The sequence below is a fragment of the Emys orbicularis genome, chromosome 11 (genome assembly GCF_028017835.1).
Source record: "Emys orbicularis isolate rEmyOrb1 chromosome 11, rEmyOrb1.hap1, whole genome shotgun sequence".
Taxonomy (NCBI): Eukaryota; Metazoa; Chordata; order Testudines; family Emydidae; genus Emys; species Emys orbicularis.
The window spans coordinates 52,811,581-52,828,852 of record NC_088693.1 but is presented as its reverse complement, the minus strand read 5'-3'; the positions used below and the strand labels follow the sequence as shown (position 1 = coordinate 52,828,852).

The 17,272-nt window shown below is 43.1% G+C and overlaps 2 protein-coding genes across 2 annotated transcripts; one reads left to right on the top strand and one right to left on the bottom strand.

The window, feature by feature from the left end:
- Positions 1-3,656: 3,656 nt before the first annotated feature.
- NABP1 (nucleic acid binding protein 1) lies at positions 3,657-12,154 on the bottom strand. Its single transcript, XM_065413770.1, has 6 exons — positions 12,064-12,154; positions 11,479-11,617; positions 7,906-7,977; positions 6,094-6,169; positions 5,755-5,821; positions 3,657-3,850 (listed from the first exon to the last, which is right to left on the bottom strand). The coding sequence occupies exons 1-6, from the start codon at positions 12,152-12,154 to the stop codon at positions 3,657-3,659; spliced, it is 639 nt and encodes a 212-aa protein (XP_065269842.1).
- A 2,027-nt stretch (positions 12,155-14,181) lies between these two features.
- LOC135885846 (testis-specific serine/threonine-protein kinase 6-like) lies at positions 14,182-15,015 on the top strand. The gene has a single exon (XM_065413752.1). The coding sequence runs from the start codon at positions 14,182-14,184 to the stop codon at positions 15,013-15,015; it is 834 nt and encodes a 277-aa protein (XP_065269824.1).
- Positions 15,016-17,272: the final 2,257 nt, after the last annotated feature.

The following is a 17,272-nucleotide window of genomic DNA, read 5'->3' as shown; positions in this document are numbered from 1 at the left end:
AACTTTGCAAAGGTTAGATGTGAACTTTGTAGCAGAACCTGGAATGGACTAAATTCGGAGGTGGTAAATCCATGTGTTATATAAACTAGATTGGAATGCCTGAGGCAAATGGCTTCAGGTCTCTGTACTCAGTCCATCTTTACAATCAGGCTACCATTTCCGCCCCTTTTGAGAACTGAAGCAGCACAATGTGAGGGCAAACATTATTAGCTGCCTCATTTTTCAGAGAAGGCAATCTGAAGGTAATTAACTGGTTAGCTGTGGAAATGAGAATTGGATGTTCTAGTCCTAACACAAGTCAGGCCTGAGGGACATTCACAGATGCACCATTCCACCTACTCACGCCTGTGTTATTAGCCCTTCCAGTCTACTGGGCAAGTAGACCCCAAAAATTTAAAGATATGATAAACCCTCAGAGCACATCTTAGAATTACCCAGACAAATTGGGTGCAACTGTACACAATGTGCGTCGTCCATAATTTCCTTATAGAATCCTTCCTTCAAACATCCCCAACACCTAGAAAGAACACCACATGAAGGAGAGCACCCTTGCATCTTTATTACACACCCTCTTTCAGAAGGCCTTTTCGAATGTTTCTTACCTACCTTACTCACCATTATAATCCTCCCTCATAACACGTCTTCTCGCGATCTGGATTATGGTGTAAGACTATTGCATTATAATTGTTTTAGGCGTTGCACCTGCAAAGGGCTCTCTGAAGAGTCCCACTGAAGTGAATGGGGCTCCACACTAGCATAAGGTAAACGCATAGATCCCTTTGCAGGATCAGAGCCTTCTATACTGGATGTATGGAACTTGCTAGGGAAAATAGAACTTTCTTCCTTTGACTTCTTGTCCCGAATTCATCACATGACCAGAGACTTGACGTTAATATAGTTAAACAGATCAAAATTCACCTGGCTTCATATTGCAGAGATTCCCCCTGAACAGAAGTAAAACTAAGTTAATAAAATGATACAACCTAATGTTAAAACAAATGATTAGACACTGAAGACAGGAACGCTACCAACCTTAAAGACCAATCTTCTTGCTTCATTTCTTTCAATCAGAGGTCATTTGCTTACACAGTCTTGGCAGCAGGTGTCCACATCCTGTGTTAAATTTACTAGCAGTAACCATTTACATTTTAACAGCCTGGTTAATGTAAGCACGATTAAGTGTTACCTTTTCTATTTAAAAGTGCAGTGAACTAGAATACATGCTCTACCTTCTTAGTTTTCTGTTCCTTAAAGGAATTATTTGACTAAAGCTAACATAATTTGCATGTGTGAAGTTACAATCACATTCAATACCTCACAGCAATCCAGCAAATAAGGATTTGCCCGCATACCATGATTCCTTATGATATTGTGAATATTAATATTTAAAACAAAGGCCCATACTGTGGAATCTTGAAGAATACTAAGTTTTCTAGTTTGAGTATCACTTAAACAGTGCTTTTTAATAACTGCTTCTCAGCTGAAAAGATGGGCTCTCGCTTACAGTACTTATGACCCAGGGACCTAAAGGAACATGTATAGAAAGAGGACCCAAACTGAATTCTAGCCCTATTATAAAGGGTACCTAATGCTCTATTAATAAAGGAACTACGCACAAACTTTACAGTGTATATAAAATTCTACTTACAATAATATTTTTAAAACAGAAGTGGAATGGAAAAGTGAAGAGAACTTCTATTTGTAGGTGGCACACCACCTCCGCTTCCAACTTAAAACATTCCTCAAAGTTCACTTGGTGTTTTGTAGTTTCAGAAGGTCTGTACAGTCTGGACAACAGCATCCACTGATCACTATACTAGGAGTTACATGATTAGATTTTATTTAGTGTCTCAGAGTTTTGTCAATTTCAACCAGAAAGTATGAGCAATGACTATTTTACCAATGCACACATATCTGCATAGCTCTTTGCTGTATCTGAGGTAAATAGCCTTCAGATTTTGGGGCACAAAGATCTTTCTAAATGACGTCAAGACATTTTTAAAAGCTCGTGTTTCTAAGCAAGCAGTGAATCTTTACACACCAGGGTTACTGACAAAGGAAAGACCATTTCTGCTGTCACAAGCTCTGAAACTGGGCCATTTCAGAACACTGACATTCAAATATGACAAAACAGAAAGACGGTGGGTAAAATGACTTGTAAACACCAAGAATAGCTGAAAGCAGACTCGATAACTCAATGAATTGGAATGACTTCACAGTGACAACTTCTACTTCAAAATAGGCTTCTCTGTCGTGAAATCTCTAAGGCTTGACCAAAAGAAATTTATGTCTGTCAACATGGTTAGTGCAACTTTTATTTAAGAAGTCAGCTTCAAGAATAGAGTAACAAATAAAGAGGGAATCCAGTAAGTCATCTTACAGCTTCTGAACTGTTTCCAAACCTGATCCAAAGCACAGAAATTGAATCAGTTTACACTGTGGATAATTTGTTGCTATGTGATCTAGTACCAAGAATCTTGTAGTTGGGATGAAAACTGCACCTGTTTTGTTTAGAGGTGGTGGTGGTGATGTCAAAAGTTCATACAGAGATAATTCAATGTTATATAAAAGGGAAGAAAAATACTTGTTTTGAAAAATAAATTAACACCTTATGGCATTGGAAGTCCTGCTGTATGGTAGCCTAGTACTTTTGTACACCAGTAAGTAGATCGTTGAATCTAAGAAGTATTTTGTTGGAACATAAACAAGTGTTAAAAATAGGCATTCAAAAGTCCAGGTGATGGCAATCTTGCTGAAGAGTTAGATGTATAGCATTAAATATGTGACCAGCAGAATCCTTGGCACCTTGTTCTCTACTGGTGACTTTGGAGAGCCCACAATTTGGGAAAAGCACAAAGTTATTTTTCATCAAGACTGAAGCCACAAGGACAGTAAGAAATGTCCTTTGTAATTTAGAACTTTCCCTCCTATTATTTACCTCGTGTGCCAAATGGTTGCAGCTTTCCGTGAGGACTGTTTGGCATATTAGGGATGATTTTCTTCTTTAAAGAGATATTGTAGCAGGAGAAATAATTTACACTTTTTGGCAACAAAAGCTAAGCCATTACTGTTCAGTCACTCAACATCTCTTTACTGTAGCCAATTGAAATCTCTTGGAGTTACCCATCCTTTGATTTAAGCTGCGCTACTAGCTGCTGACATTGACCAATTTTGGTGCACTTATTGCTTTAGCAGGTCATTTCAGTTTTAAACAGGAGACCTGACTGTTTAGGGCATCTCAGCCCTTCAGTACAGTCACACAATTCCCATTAGCCCTCACGGAAGTCACATATATGAACTATGGGACATGACAGACCCCTTAAGGCTATATGGCTGACCAGACGAAACACAGCAACAAAAAAACCCACCCAAAATTAATATCCAACTAAAATTTGCTCCCATTTTGTAAAAATTCACCCCAATTGAATTCACACTTTTACCCGGGCTCTCAAATACCCACCCCCCCTAATTTCTGAGATGTAAGCAGCTTCACCATGCTTTCTTGAAGAAAATCAAGTCACTTCGCTCCATAGACCATAAAGAAAAAAACACTAATAAAGGACAAACTTTTTCACAGTTAACCATAAATAAAAGTGCATTCAGTGTTCAAGTCGGGTGTATCGTTTGAGCAAGTCGTACAACCACATTTGGCACAGTCATCTTTTAAAGGCTCTGCGTGGGTCCCTCCCATTATTTACTGCTGTTAGAAGGGGCTGAATATTATTAGATGCTGGGATCGGTGGATTTACAGGTCCTCGTCCATTGGCTCTCCCAGTACCTGCATAGGAGTGGGCATGATTGTAGGCCAATGGGAATCCACTGGATTCAGGTCCCGTTTGCAAACCATTTCCTAAAAAGACAGTAAAATGTTATCGCAAGTTCCACACTTTGACATCACTGCTCTTCTGTGCAAACAGCCTTCGCATTCTGCATGGCTACTACATAACGAAGTAACACTGAGCTTTAGGATGGGGAGCAAAGTCGGGAGACCTCAGAACTCCAAATCACAGCCAGCTTTTTCCAACAGTAGCTCCACAGCAATGACTGAAGCAAGAAGGCCGCAGGCTGCTCGTGCTGCTATGATGTGGCATTGCATTCTCGGAGGGAGGGACGGAGGGAAATAACACCAGTCTGACAGGCAAAGTTGGATTCTGATGCTTCCACTCACATGCACTCACCTATAGCTGACACATACCAGATAGTCCACAGCAGCAATGACCAGGAGATACAGCAGGACAGAAAAGCCAGAGAGGAAAGAGAAGAAGGAAAACAGCCAGTATAGGACGCATCACGCCCCGCCCCACCAAACAAACACACAAACACACAAACACACAAACACACAAACACACAAACACACAAACACACAAACACACAAACACACAAACACACAAACACACAAAGAGAGAGAGAGAGAACAGTCTTGTGTGAATCTGCTGTAGGGAGTGACAGCTGGTACCATGCTTGGGACAAAACACATGAAGGCTGAGAAGGCAAAAACAGTATGGAGGGTGGGGGAGGAGAGGAGGGGGAGGGAATTAAAGATTGCACAGAAGCAGGAAGAAGGATAATGAGGATCAAAGAAGGAAGCAGGTCTCAAAATATAAGCGCAAATGCAATGGAATCAGAACAGTCCACCACCCAAAATGACTGGGTCACGAGTAGGTGGCTACCCAGCAATTAGGCTGACAGAGGACTTGCCCCACCCTGGTATTAAGGCAACAAAAAAAAATTGGCTTCAGAGTACCACCCTTATTTGCTCAGCAGAAGTTTTTGTACTTGAAGGAGCGGAAAGGACTCAAAGAAGTGAAATGGGAGAAGTGAAAATCTATTCCCAAAGAGGAAACTGACAGTCACTGAGAAACGTCACTGGTCTTGTCAATTGTATCAGTCTGAGCTCAGACAGTTCGTTGCCAGCAACAACTCTTGGATACACAACACTAGGTTTTGATTATTGTATGCATCCATTATGCAACCCCAGGAGAAAGGTGCGAGTGAACTTTATACGGACTCCGAGACCTCTGAACCATTTTCTTATTGAAACATAATTGCTTTCAGTACAGTGCTGCCACAAAACTATACTTACATGCTAATCTTCCTATTGCATAAGAGTTCAGGTCTCTGCCATCCTTCCATTTAGGAAGTAACCCACCAGGAAACGTGAGACTATTTGGAGTCGGCATTTAAGGCCAGAAGGGACCACCAGATTATCTCATCTGACCTCCTGCATATCCCACGCCACCAACCCCGCCCAGCACCTGTATACTGAACCCAACTGAATGTTCACTGTGGAGCAGCCCAAGATTAGGACTAATTACCTCTGGTTAAGTATTAAATGCAATACTAAAACCATGTCTGGTTTAGGTCTGCCCCTTTACATTCAATAAGCAGCAGTGGGTTGAAAGCCGAGAGTGGAATTTTCAGAAGTACCTATGTGATTTAGGAGCATGAGTCACATTAACAAAGTCAGTGTGAAGTGTGCTCTTACGTGACTTAGGCACCTGCAAAAAGTCCTGCCTGAATAATTACTAGTAGGGCCAATCCTGAACACATTTATGATGGAAATATTGGTTTGAATAAAGTTACTTATGTGCAAAAGTGCTTCCAGGATTTGGCCCTAGCTCAATGCCAGAACTCCACATTTGCCCCTAGAAGGTAAAAACCCTACGTTTCTCAACACTGAAAAAACAATAATGAATCTAAGAGTTTAAAGTGTTTCTCATCCTTTCACTTCCACAAAATAAAACAAAAACTTACCCACTGGCCCGAAAGTATAAGTACCCAAATTACTTGATGAAGAACTATTATTCTGTTCACCCTGTGCCTTCAGAGAAATATACAGAGAAAAAATATGGGTCAGACACAGAAACTTCTTTGTGTTACAGAGAGAAATTGAATTTGTTGCACATGTTTTTGTACCGGCTACACAGGAGATCCCCTCACCACTCTCCTACAGTTATTTACCACATCATTGCCATTCTTCTATATGCTTCCTTGAGCACCATTTTAAAAGCCAGAAATCTTACCACCGCCTAGCCTGAAGTACTCAGATCAAAGACTATTTTATGCAAGAGAACCCCAGGAAGTTTAACATACCAGCTTGTTGTGCTGCCCAAGGTGGTCTGAGTTGGGCTCACTGAAGTTTGGCACCTCCGAGTATACCATACAAAACCTGAAAAGAAAACAAGAGTGTGAGGAGAACAACAGAAGAGTTTTTCATAAGGAGTTAGGAGAAAATTCTTCAGTATTTCCAAAGGGAATGGACACTTTGTACCTTCACACTACTAAGACGTAAGTAAACCAGGCTCCAATCCTACAAAGGGAGCCCCTCCACAGCACAAGTGACCAGCATGGCTCTGATTCTTTTGAAGGATTGGGGCCCAAGATGTAAAGTTTCTTTGTTCAGGCTATTTCAGTCAAGCAGTCAGAACACCTGGTATGCCTGCCTAGCACCCTATTAACATTAAAGAGGAGTTCAAGAACCTCAGGGGGATACTAAAATTCATATAATCATTTTCCAATTAGTGGCACCGAGTGAGCGAATAGACCTATTGACTACTGCATGTAAACTGGGGGTGGGGGGCGGGGGGGGGGAGGAAGAGGAGAGACTGGGATCGTAAAACTTTGTAAAGTAAAATTGCTGTCCCAAACCATTTAAACCAGCAGCTGGTCCAGACCCCTGCTGTGGGCCAGAATTTAAAAAATTCAAGATAAAGGATTGCCCTTAATCCAACCCTTTTATAGAGCAACACCCATTCAAAAGTTGTACAGAGAAGCCGAATCATTTGGCTTGAAAGGAAATCTCCAGTGTATTCCTTTGCGTCGCACCTAGCTGGATTTTGTTATTCTTGAACCATCCAGTAGATGGGGTGTCAAATCCTCAAACCTCTAAGGTTTTGGGGGTACGGGCTGTCTTTGTATTCAGTATTTGTACAGCACCTAGCATAACGGGGCCCTGAACAATGACTTGGGCTCTGAGATGTTTCGATAATACAAGGAAACCCTCTCGAGTGGGGACATTTCAGAATTATTCGTCTAATTAGAAAGAAATAGGTACTTCATCAAGTATTTTTCTGGCTTCATCTTAAGCTTGTCACTTGTATTTGTTCTTGTTGAATAAGGAATAGCTGATCTCTTGCTTCTTTACAGCATCCTTTAACAGTCTGAAAGAGTGATGCTTGCTTCTGTCGCAAATTCTCTTCACCTTTCTTCATCATCACGTTGCTCATCTGAGCTCTTGCCAATTTGACACAGGACTTAAAATAAGGCCCCAAAATAAACAGATTATTCAAAGTGAGGCCTAAGCGAGCAGAGCAGAATAATCGCCTGGCTCATTTTACACACTATACTCCTATCACTACGACCCACAGGGACAGCTAGGAGGGAGGCTGAGAGGATGATCCCTTTAGCACAACAGGGTGGAACTCATTATCACCGCAGTGCGTGTAAGCTCACATTGCAGCTGCCTGTACTGTACCTAGCCTGTGGATAAATAGAGGATTCCAAGTTTTCAATGCTGCAAGTCCTTGAACACGAGTATGTGCTAACCCAAGAAGAGAGGTTTTATACCAGGAACTTGTCTGTTCTGTAAAACCGTCGGTAGATTGTACCTACAGAGAATGGTAGCCCAAGTCCAGTAGATACCCCACTTACAAGCACACTCCAGTGAAACAGGCCCACAGCCTACTGCTCTTTGCCACAACCAACCATATAACCACTGACAGGAGCAAGCAACCTACTGGCCTCTGTTGGAGCTAAGACTGATAACAGCAATAAATCTCCATTTTGCTTCTTTTTTTCCATTAAATCCTCCTGATAAGACCCACACTAGTTTACACTTCCCATGACCCACTGTCAAGGACAATGCTTGACCAAGTACAACAGACGCGTACAAAGCGTGATACTTACTCCCCAATTTTCTGTAGCTCGCCTCCTCTTCCTGTGTAAAGCGTCAGGCATCCTTTCCACAGAGACGCATACCTAGCCAAAAGAGTACCAATAACGTGTAAAGCGCCAGAAAAGGATAAGCAGAATATTCTCTGCTAACCAATAGGGAACATTAACATTGAAAGAGATTTTGAAGAACTAAACCTGTCTAGTGGATGTTCTGTACCAGCAGAAAGAGAGTGGCTAGAATTCCCAGACTAAAATTCTCAGATTCCCTAAGATTATTTTACTCTAGAAGTTTCTAGTTACTAATGTATTTTCTGCTTCTACAAACAGCTGTTGGAAGCCCCATTAATTTGTTTGGGTCTTCAAAAGAGGCCAACAGCCACATCAGACTAGCATCAAGTCTGTCACAGCGATACCACTTTGGACAGGCCTTTCTGCTAGCCAAGTGCCATCCTTCCTGTCAGGCAGAAGGCAGATACACTTTTTCCAGGACCACTGTCCACATCACCTTGCTGCCCAGCCAACTGATTGACGTACACAGTGTTACTTATGCAGAATACCAGAGTGTTAATTCTGCAAGAGGGGAACCAGAGTGGAGTTGCCTCGGTTTCATTGTAGAAAACAAGACACAATGAATGTGTTAGACAACATTCAATGGGTCAAGAAGAAAAACCAACTGCTTAATTTTTAGTAGAAAAGCAGTTATCAGATATAGTAGGTAGCAGCAAAATATACATTTACCCTTGAGATTCAAGTGATATGCAGAAATAAAATGCAATCATTTTCAGTATGTGGAAATACACGCTTGGAGATAGCAGGAGGGTACCTTAGTCCAACTTGGCCGTTTATAGTAGCATTTGACTTCGGGGACTGAAATTAAGTGATGTAGAAATAAAGACAAGCAGCTCAGTTGTACTGAACGTACATGATAGAAAAGTTACAAGGCTTGCAAAAGAGAGGCACAAATAAACAGAGGAAGAACTCGAACAAAAGAGGACAGATGGACTTCTCGCTAAAACACTAGACTGGGACCGGTTCCATCCCCAGCCCTGCCATAGACGTCCTTTGTGACTGTGGCCAAGTCACTTAATCTCGCTGTGCTTTTACCTCCCCGGTCTCAGCCATGGGACATTGTAGTATAAATATAATAAAATAGAAAAATATCATTTCCTCCTGTATTCAGCACACAAAATGAAATCTCAATTTAAAAATGTAAGCGCTCTATTCCCTCAAACATAGTATTCAACCATCTCTAAATAAGGTGTAATAGCAGTGGCCTTGCACTTAACATGTCGCCTTTTGCTTGGAACAAGATTCCTTTTATGCTGAATTTAATGGCTAGGCAGGTTTGTCTTATAACATGAAGGGAAAGAAGTGCTAAGCTAAAGGGATATCAATCTCACATATACAATATACAGGAGAAAAACTCAAGACACTGGAGGATAACAACTTCATGGAATTTCTAACACCACAGGTTTTTTTCCAATAACACAAGTTTTCATTTTCAGTTCATAAAACGAGAGAGGTTAGCAATAAAACACCAATCTGAACATAGAAACTTAAGTGTTTAGAATTTTGAAATATTAGCTGCTACATCATCCTGCCCATGAACAACAATAGGGAACACATGGGATAATGTCTGTTAATGCAGTGGAATCCCTCTAGACTTGGATTTCAGCATAGAAAGAAAGAAACGGCAGTTTTTGTACACAGAAATAGTGCCTAGCTAAGGATAACTATTTTTAACAGTGATCAGACTGAAGAAATCAGATAACCCCATATATGTAAAATTTACATACACTGCAACAGCAATGTCTCTCCAATTAATCCTCAGTTCAGTACAGAAGTGGAAACTATGCTGGGACAGAGTAGGCAGTTCTTAATGCAGCTTGTACACCAGTATCAAGTGAAAGAGGGTACGTTGTAAAATAAGGGCCAGATCTTTGCACCTGCCATTCAAATCTATTGTCTTCCATGAATGTGCATTGGTGCAAACGAGGACATAATTTGGTCCTAAATAAGTAGAATTGATGCTATTTCATGGCTTTATATCTTGCAATAGAGGTTCTTGTTTTTCCATAGTATGGACCACATCAATACAGATTATCTTGTGAGCCATCTGTCATCCCGTTCACTCCCCCAGAGAACACTGTGGCAACTATAATAAATTATTTACAAAGAAATGTGATATTAACAGTTACAACCAACACTAATAACTTGGTTTTCTATAGTATAGGCAGAAGATTTTTGAGGCGGTCTACATAAAGTTTAGCAAAGATAGTTGTAATCTCAAGGATTCTGAAAACACATTGGACATCAACTCTCAAAATTTTAAACAGATGTCATTCGACCCCTAAACTAATAATGAAGATTTACTTCTGACTTTTCTATAAAGTAAATCTGAACAAGAATAACTGCAGAAATTCTGATGGGGATATTAATTTGTTTTCATCCCCAAAACAGGAATTACTTGAAAAAAATCAACCACTATGCCACTAACAGTGACTCCATTGTAGAAACATTCTCAATTTTTATAACTATTGAGTAAAGGAGTTTATGTGTTTTTAAACAATCCCTGAACATTTTAAACCAAAATACTTGTGTGTGTTGGGCTGCCAAATGAGAATAAGAAAGTGAAATTGACTAAAAAGAGAAATGAAAGTGACTAGTTTCTTGGATTGTATAAGAGAAGTGGAGAATAAGAGGTTAAAAGTAGTTTTAAATTGTTTCAGTTTTATAATTTAGTGTCAGTGGGAGCATATTGTAAAACTTGAAAATATGTAACACAGCAGCGTCCCATTATATTGTAGCCATTACACATGAACAAAATACTGTCTTTTATAACAACACTAATATAAATTTTTTTTTTTTTTTACTAACTTCTACTCCCAGTTTTCCTGTCATTTCCATAAAATCCACTGTGAAGCAGACTACCTTCTCAGTGTTGCTTAAGGATAATTATCCCCTCCATTCTCTATGAGCACTGCTACAGAAGAAAAGTGTTAAAATAAGAACATGGTTTTGATTTCACTCTCTGAATCCCTATCTTGAATGTACAGATCAAGACAACTTTGTCATCCCCCCAAAACAGAATGTGAAACTTAAGAAAAGCACAGTAAAGCTCTTAAATACCAGATTCCCATCTGAACAGCATCTAGTGAAATACAGACACGTTACTGAGATGCAGACGGAGTGGTCTACAAATCCCATCAATGTGTATGTTAGGTTTGAGCGTTGGGGGGAGGGGAGGCAAGGAGAGATCTGGAGGTTTTAATTTAATGATAGATCACAGGCTGCTGCCAGTGCATCAAGGAAGCAGTCCAAAAAAGGCAAGCGTGTCATGTTGCTTCTTTCACAGAGGAAGTCAAAGGCTATTTAGAATTCAAACCCTTTTCTTTAGTAACAGAGAAGATTTTTCCACATTCATTACAGTTCCAAAGTAAAGACACTGATCCTTCAGATCTTATCCACCCCACTGTCAAGTACAGAAATGGTTAACAACAAGATCATTGAGCAACAAGTTATTTAAATAGCCAACAGCAAGGCGAGCTTGAGCTAAACCGTATCCTGTCCCCACCCCATACATACCCTTTGGTCAATCGAATAATGTCCCCTGGCTGTATGAGACTTCCGATTTCATCCCACACTGAAATTGTGATGCTGCCAGTTTTGTCTGCTACTTTACACGATCTCACCTCATGTCCATCTTTGGTTTTGGTAACTCGTCCTGTATGGGGAATTTAAAATAAAAAATAAAACTTACAAACTGGAAGAATTCGTGCTGTCTGAAAATGAAAAAAAATAGTTTAGCTGTTTTGGAGAGTTATTCCCCAAGTGTAATGGACCCTTTATACTACTAAGATCAAGAGGCAAGATCATTAAAACAACATAAACAGACAAGTATCTCCAGAGCAGGATAAATGGCGTTAAATTAATTTCAGGATGGAATTCTCTCCCTTGCCTAGTTGCCTGAATGAGAGATCTTATTTTAAAATAAGATCGGAACAAGGGAGTAAAGGAGGCTTCCGCACTGCATGGGAGCTGATCTTGCTCCCCCTGGAAGTGTGACCACGTGTCGGGAATCAGCCCAGCACAAATGTACTCTCTCCTACCCTAGGAGGGAGAGGAAAGAGGGGAGGAGGGAAGAGACATGGTTCAGAGGGACCCACTTACCGATTTCCAGCACAATAAAGACGACATTTAAGTTTTTCAGTCCGGGTTTTATGTCTTTTATAAAGTGGTATGTGTCGTTTGCCATGCTCATGCTGCTTCTCAGGAAGAGGAGGACACAGATGCTGGGGCAGACTGAGCAGGACAAAGCATCCCTCAGCAGAGGAAGGGAGTCAGGGTGACCAGCCCAGGGTTGGGGTGTGTGTGTACACTTGGGGGGCAGCTATCAACCCAAATTAACGGACAGCAGGAGCACTCGGAGGAGCCTTTTACAGCTCGAAGGTGAAGGCGATGGGATGAGGCTGGGCACTGTGATTTTCAAGCACGGAAACTGATCAGCTGCAGCTGCTGCCCCCACTGGTGAAAGCCAGGGGCAGCCCTGGCTTCTCGTCCCCCCTTCTCACTGCACCGAGCCCCAGCACTCTCCCCGCCTGCTATTATGTTACAACAGCTCGGCAGTCGGCAAGTGCTCCCCAGCCCCCTGCGTGCCAACCAACTCGTCCTGCTCAGGAGGGCACCCTCCGTCCACAGCACACACCCCTCCCCGCCTTCAGCTGCAACGCAAATGAAGCATGTGCGCTACTGCGCCTGCCTTTTTATAGCCAGGCGGGCGGGCCCATCTCCCTCATCCCGCGGGGGCCGAACAAAGGGAAACGGGGATGGGGACAGGACAGAGCCAATCACACGGAGCCTTAGCCTAATTCGAGCCGCCTGCTCGGGGCTACAGCGGTCGCGGCTCCCCCGACCCTCTCTCCGGGACACATGCATTGAGGAAGCGGGGGAGGCGTGTGGAATGGAAGCGGCCGTGGAACGCGGAGCCATCAGAATGGAACTCAATGTGAGCAAATGCTCCGTGCGAGTTGCTGATTGGCTGGGCTGGGTTCTTTTGTCCTCTGACCTGGAACGTTCGTATTTTACTGCGTCTCGCCCTCGCCCCTTCGGAGTGGATTCCAGCCTGTTCCGCCCAGAGGACAGTTGAGACAGTCACAACGGAGACATCCTATGTCTCTCGCTCCTTCGGGAGGGGTCACAAGCCGGGGGTCTGCCCCTAGTATTTTACAGACACACACACGCTAGCCTGTGCTGACTGAGCCCCATGAACATGACTGGCAGAAAGGAGGTGGGAGGGAGTGAGGAAATGATCAATTTGTTTCCATCTTTTAAAAAAAATGCTTTCACCACAACCAAAGATGGAGCAGCAGCATTTAGCAAAGTGACTGCTGCAAATGTCCCTACTTTTAATTCTGAAGAATAATCCACATTGAGTAAACTAAAAGTATAGCACAAGATCAGCTGGTGTCATTTCCAGAGCGGTGAAGGGAGTGCAAGAGTGTCTGGGGTTATTATTTTAATAGGAGACTTGGCACAGTCTTGTTAATTGCAAAGGTAAATATTTACTTGTCAGGCATATTTTGGTGAGCTGCAGAGGTAAATCATCTATGCTAAAGCCAATCCAAAGAGGGTGTGAACACTACTGGAAACAGGAAAATCACCCTAACTCTGTTTACACAAGACCCTGTGTTGTATTCCATGGCAATCTGGACCTCAGTCCTATGGCTAAGGATGAGTTATTGGATTCTGTAGCAAACTGCAGCTATGGACTTGTGCAACAATGGGGCCCTGGACAGCATGCTCATCCTTTCTCGTCCCTCCATTGTGCTGGGACTGAACTGTGTGTGTGTGTTTCTCCCCAGCTGTGGGTTTTTAATGTAATTTGTTGCTTTAAGTTAGAAACCTTTTGTTCCTAGACTTTCTAAATTAGAGAGACATTTTTAAAAAGCAGGTGAAAATGCCTTTGTTATGGGCATACATTAAGAAGTCTGATTTTAATTGTCTGAGAATATGAAGTCTGATCTTAAATCTCTCAACTAAGCACTGTGGGACTCCTGGGTTCTCAAGGGGGGGGGATGGGAGAGCAATGGGGTTATATGACACCCCCGGTTACCAGTGGTATATGACACTCCTGGCACTTCACAATACCCAGTGCGCAGTGATGCATCTGGGGCAAGCAGCCAGTGGACATATGGGAATGAAGGTGTACCAGGTGCCAAGCGCAATGGGTTGAAGCCATCAGTCCCAAAAAGATAAACCTAGTCTTAAGCCCCCAAAGGACCCTGCACCATGTCAGGGGGCTCCCAAGGGGAAAAGCTGCTGAGTAATCTGGGCTACAAGTTGGGCCAGACCCTGGGTGAGGGCAGTTACTCTAAGGTGAGGGTGGCCACCTCAGCCAAGTACAAGGGCCCGCTAGCCATCAAGGTGGTGGATCGGCACCGGGCACCCCCCGACTTTGTACACAAGTTTCTGCCACGGGAGCTCTCCATCCTGCGGATGATCCGGCATCCTCACATTGTACGGATCTTTGAGTTCATCGAGGTCTGCAATGGGAGACTCTACATCGTGATGGAAGCAGCGTCCATGGATCTGCTCCAGCTGGTGCAGCGACTGGGGAGACTACCTTGTGTCCCTGAGGCCCGAGAAATCTTTGGACAGATCGTGAGTGCCGTGCGCTACCTGCATGACCGGAACCTGGTGCACCGGGACCTCAAGTGTGAGAACGTCTTGCTCACATCTGATGGCCGCCGGGCAAAGCTCACTGACTTTGGCTTTGGCAAAGAGGCACGTGGCTACCCAGACCTGAGCACTACCTACTGCGGATCAGCTGCCTATGCCTCCCCCGAGGTGCTGCTGGGCATTCCCTACGACGCCAAGAAGTACGACATATGGAGCTTGGGGGTGGTGCTCTATGTGATGGTGACTGGCTGCATGCCCTTCGACGACACCCACATCCTCAGCATGCCCCGCCGCCAGAAGAAGGGGGTTCTCTACCCCAATGGTCTTCCTCCTCTGCCTGAGCCCTGCAAAACCCTCATCGCCCAGCTGCTCCAGTTCAGCCCAGCCTCCCGGCCTGGCGTGGGACAAGTGGCCAAGAACAGCTGGCTGAAAGGGGATGTCTAAAAAGAAGCAGCTTTTCCACTCTAGTACCACATGGTCCAGCTGAGACACTAACTGTGCGGAGCTCCAGCAAGAGCGGTTTTGATCACGTGGAGCAGTTGGCAGGAGGTTTACGGAAAAAACTGACCCCATGAAGCTGGTGAGGGTAATTAACTGAGCAACAACCATGTGGTGTTGCTGACAAGGAGGGATTTAAATGGATAGCAATCACACCGAGTTTTCAGCTGTGGATAGACTCTGAGCACATGGAGCATTGAAGTGCTGCCTGCTACATGTGTGTAGTACAGCCCCTGGGCAGTATGTAGGAAACTGCACTCCTGCCAGCTAGCTGTCTTGGACATTTCACCAGAGTCCATTGTGCTCAGAGATGCAGGTAGCTGGAAAGAGACACTATTTGCCGGCAACCTCCATGACTGTGCAATAAACTCTGTCTGTCCTTTGCTGCTCCCTCCGAGTGCTGCTCTCTGCTTCGTGCCCAGCCATCCAGGACAGGGTCCGGTATGAGTCACATTAGCATTTATGGAAGGAACACTGCAAGGAGTGTTTTAACCCTTCTCCCTTCTGTCTAATTCTTATTCCATCTATGCTCTAATCTCCTTTCTTTTGGAACTAAAACTGGATCTAAATAGCCTTCTGCTTTGGAGAGGTTCAAAACCAAACCTGGATCCCAAGCCAGATCTTTTGAATAGCCAGAATTGGAACTCTACATCCAAATTCCCTGAACTTTGGGTGTATTTGAAATCCAGATTTCACACCACGTTGGTTGTCCTCCCCATCCAGTAGCAGCCAAAGCTTGGCTGGATAGGGCATAGGATTTGGCCTTGTCTTTTAATTTCTATGTTCAGAAATACTTAGATGACTTGAGTCCCAGTCCCATTCATGCACATGCTTAATTTTACACTGTGAAGTAGCCCCATTGAGCTCAACTCACATTGCTCAAGTGAAGTATGTAGTAAGTGTTTGCAGAATCATGGCTTCAGTTTAGAAGGGGAAGGGAGAAGGTATGCGTATGGGAGGAGTTTTTTTTCTCTACCTAAACCTCAAATTATCTGAATCCAGCCCTGAATGTCAATCATTGGGGATGCAGAAAGATCAAGGACACAACCCAATCCCACCCCAGCCAGTGCTGATTGGCTATTTGCTCCAAACCCTCCACCCTGTCCTTCTCTCTAACTAATCCTCTCCTAACACAAACGCCACCAAAAAGATTTAAACAACAAACTCAAACCAAACATTGTGGCACTACCATGGCTTTTGTCTTGTTCATTCTGCATGTGTGGGGCCTTGTCTACCTGGGAAAAACTATTCACTAGAACCTGAGGTGTGAATTTAAATCGACATAGCTATACCTGCATAACCTTCCCACAAAGACACTCTGATTCCAATACAAGAGTGGCCTTTTTTACTTTAGCTGCTGGAGCTTAGGAAGGGGCTTAAGCTACATCGGGGGGGTGGGAAGCTTCTCTCATATTGGAATAAGGGTGTCCACATAAGGGGTTGTGCTAGTACAGCTTTATCGGTATAACTGGTAAAACTTTCCCATGAGGCTTTATATCCTTTCCTCTGCCCATCTTGTCCATTTAGATTATAAACTCTTATTCTGTTTATACAGCACCTCGCACAATGAGGCACCATTCTCAGTTGGCTTCTAGGCACGACTATGATAAACATTAATACTAATACATAATAATAAAGTCTGGGATGGGGGGAAAAACAGCCCTGCCCCAGCTCTCTCTCACTGGGAGAGAATTGTGGAAGGGTCACAGACCTGCACTGAGTCTCAAGCATTGAGTTACAGCCTGGGGAGAGAAAGATGGGGAAGTAGGTCATAGACTTGCCACTCATTTGCAAGGAGGAGACGCCCTCATTTTGGAACTACAAACTTGTTGAAAATACTTGTATTAAAGAAAGTCACAAGTAAAGAAGAAAAAGGATTAAGGTGAAGTGAAGTGTTATTATAAGTTATAAGTGTTAAAAGGATTAAGGTGAAGATACAGTGACCAAACGTAAGCAAGAGATTGCTTGTAATCACATACCAGTGGAAAGAATGAGTAGCTATCAGGGAAAACAGAATAAACTTCAGTATAACACAGTGGGTCAATAAGGTACAAAGAATATTAAATCAGGTGGTTTGGCCACTGAGGTGTTCAAGTCAGCATGGTTGAAAAAAGGTAGCCAGATTGAATAATACAGGTTGATTTTAATCTCATCTCATGAGAAAGCTTTTCTAAGACCAAGTTACCCCAGGCCTCACAGAGCC

Excerpts from the sequence above, each read along its gene's own strand:
- NABP1 (XM_065413770.1), bottom strand. The coding sequence starts at position 12,154 with ATGAGCATGGCAAACGACACATACCACTTTATAAAAGACATAAAACCC. Across the intron at positions 7,978-11,478 it reads ATTATTCGATTGACCAAAGG|GTATGCGTCTCTGTGGAAAG; the intron begins GTATGTATGGGG and ends TCTTTTGGCTAG. Across the intron at positions 3,851-5,754 it reads TTATACTTTCGGGCCAGTGG|GAAATGGTTTGCAAACGGGA; the intron begins GTAAGTTTTTGT and ends CTGTCTTTTTAG.
- LOC135885846 (XM_065413752.1), top strand. The coding sequence starts at position 14,182 with ATGTCAGGGGGCTCCCAAGGGGAAAAGCTGCTGAGTAATCTGGGCTAC.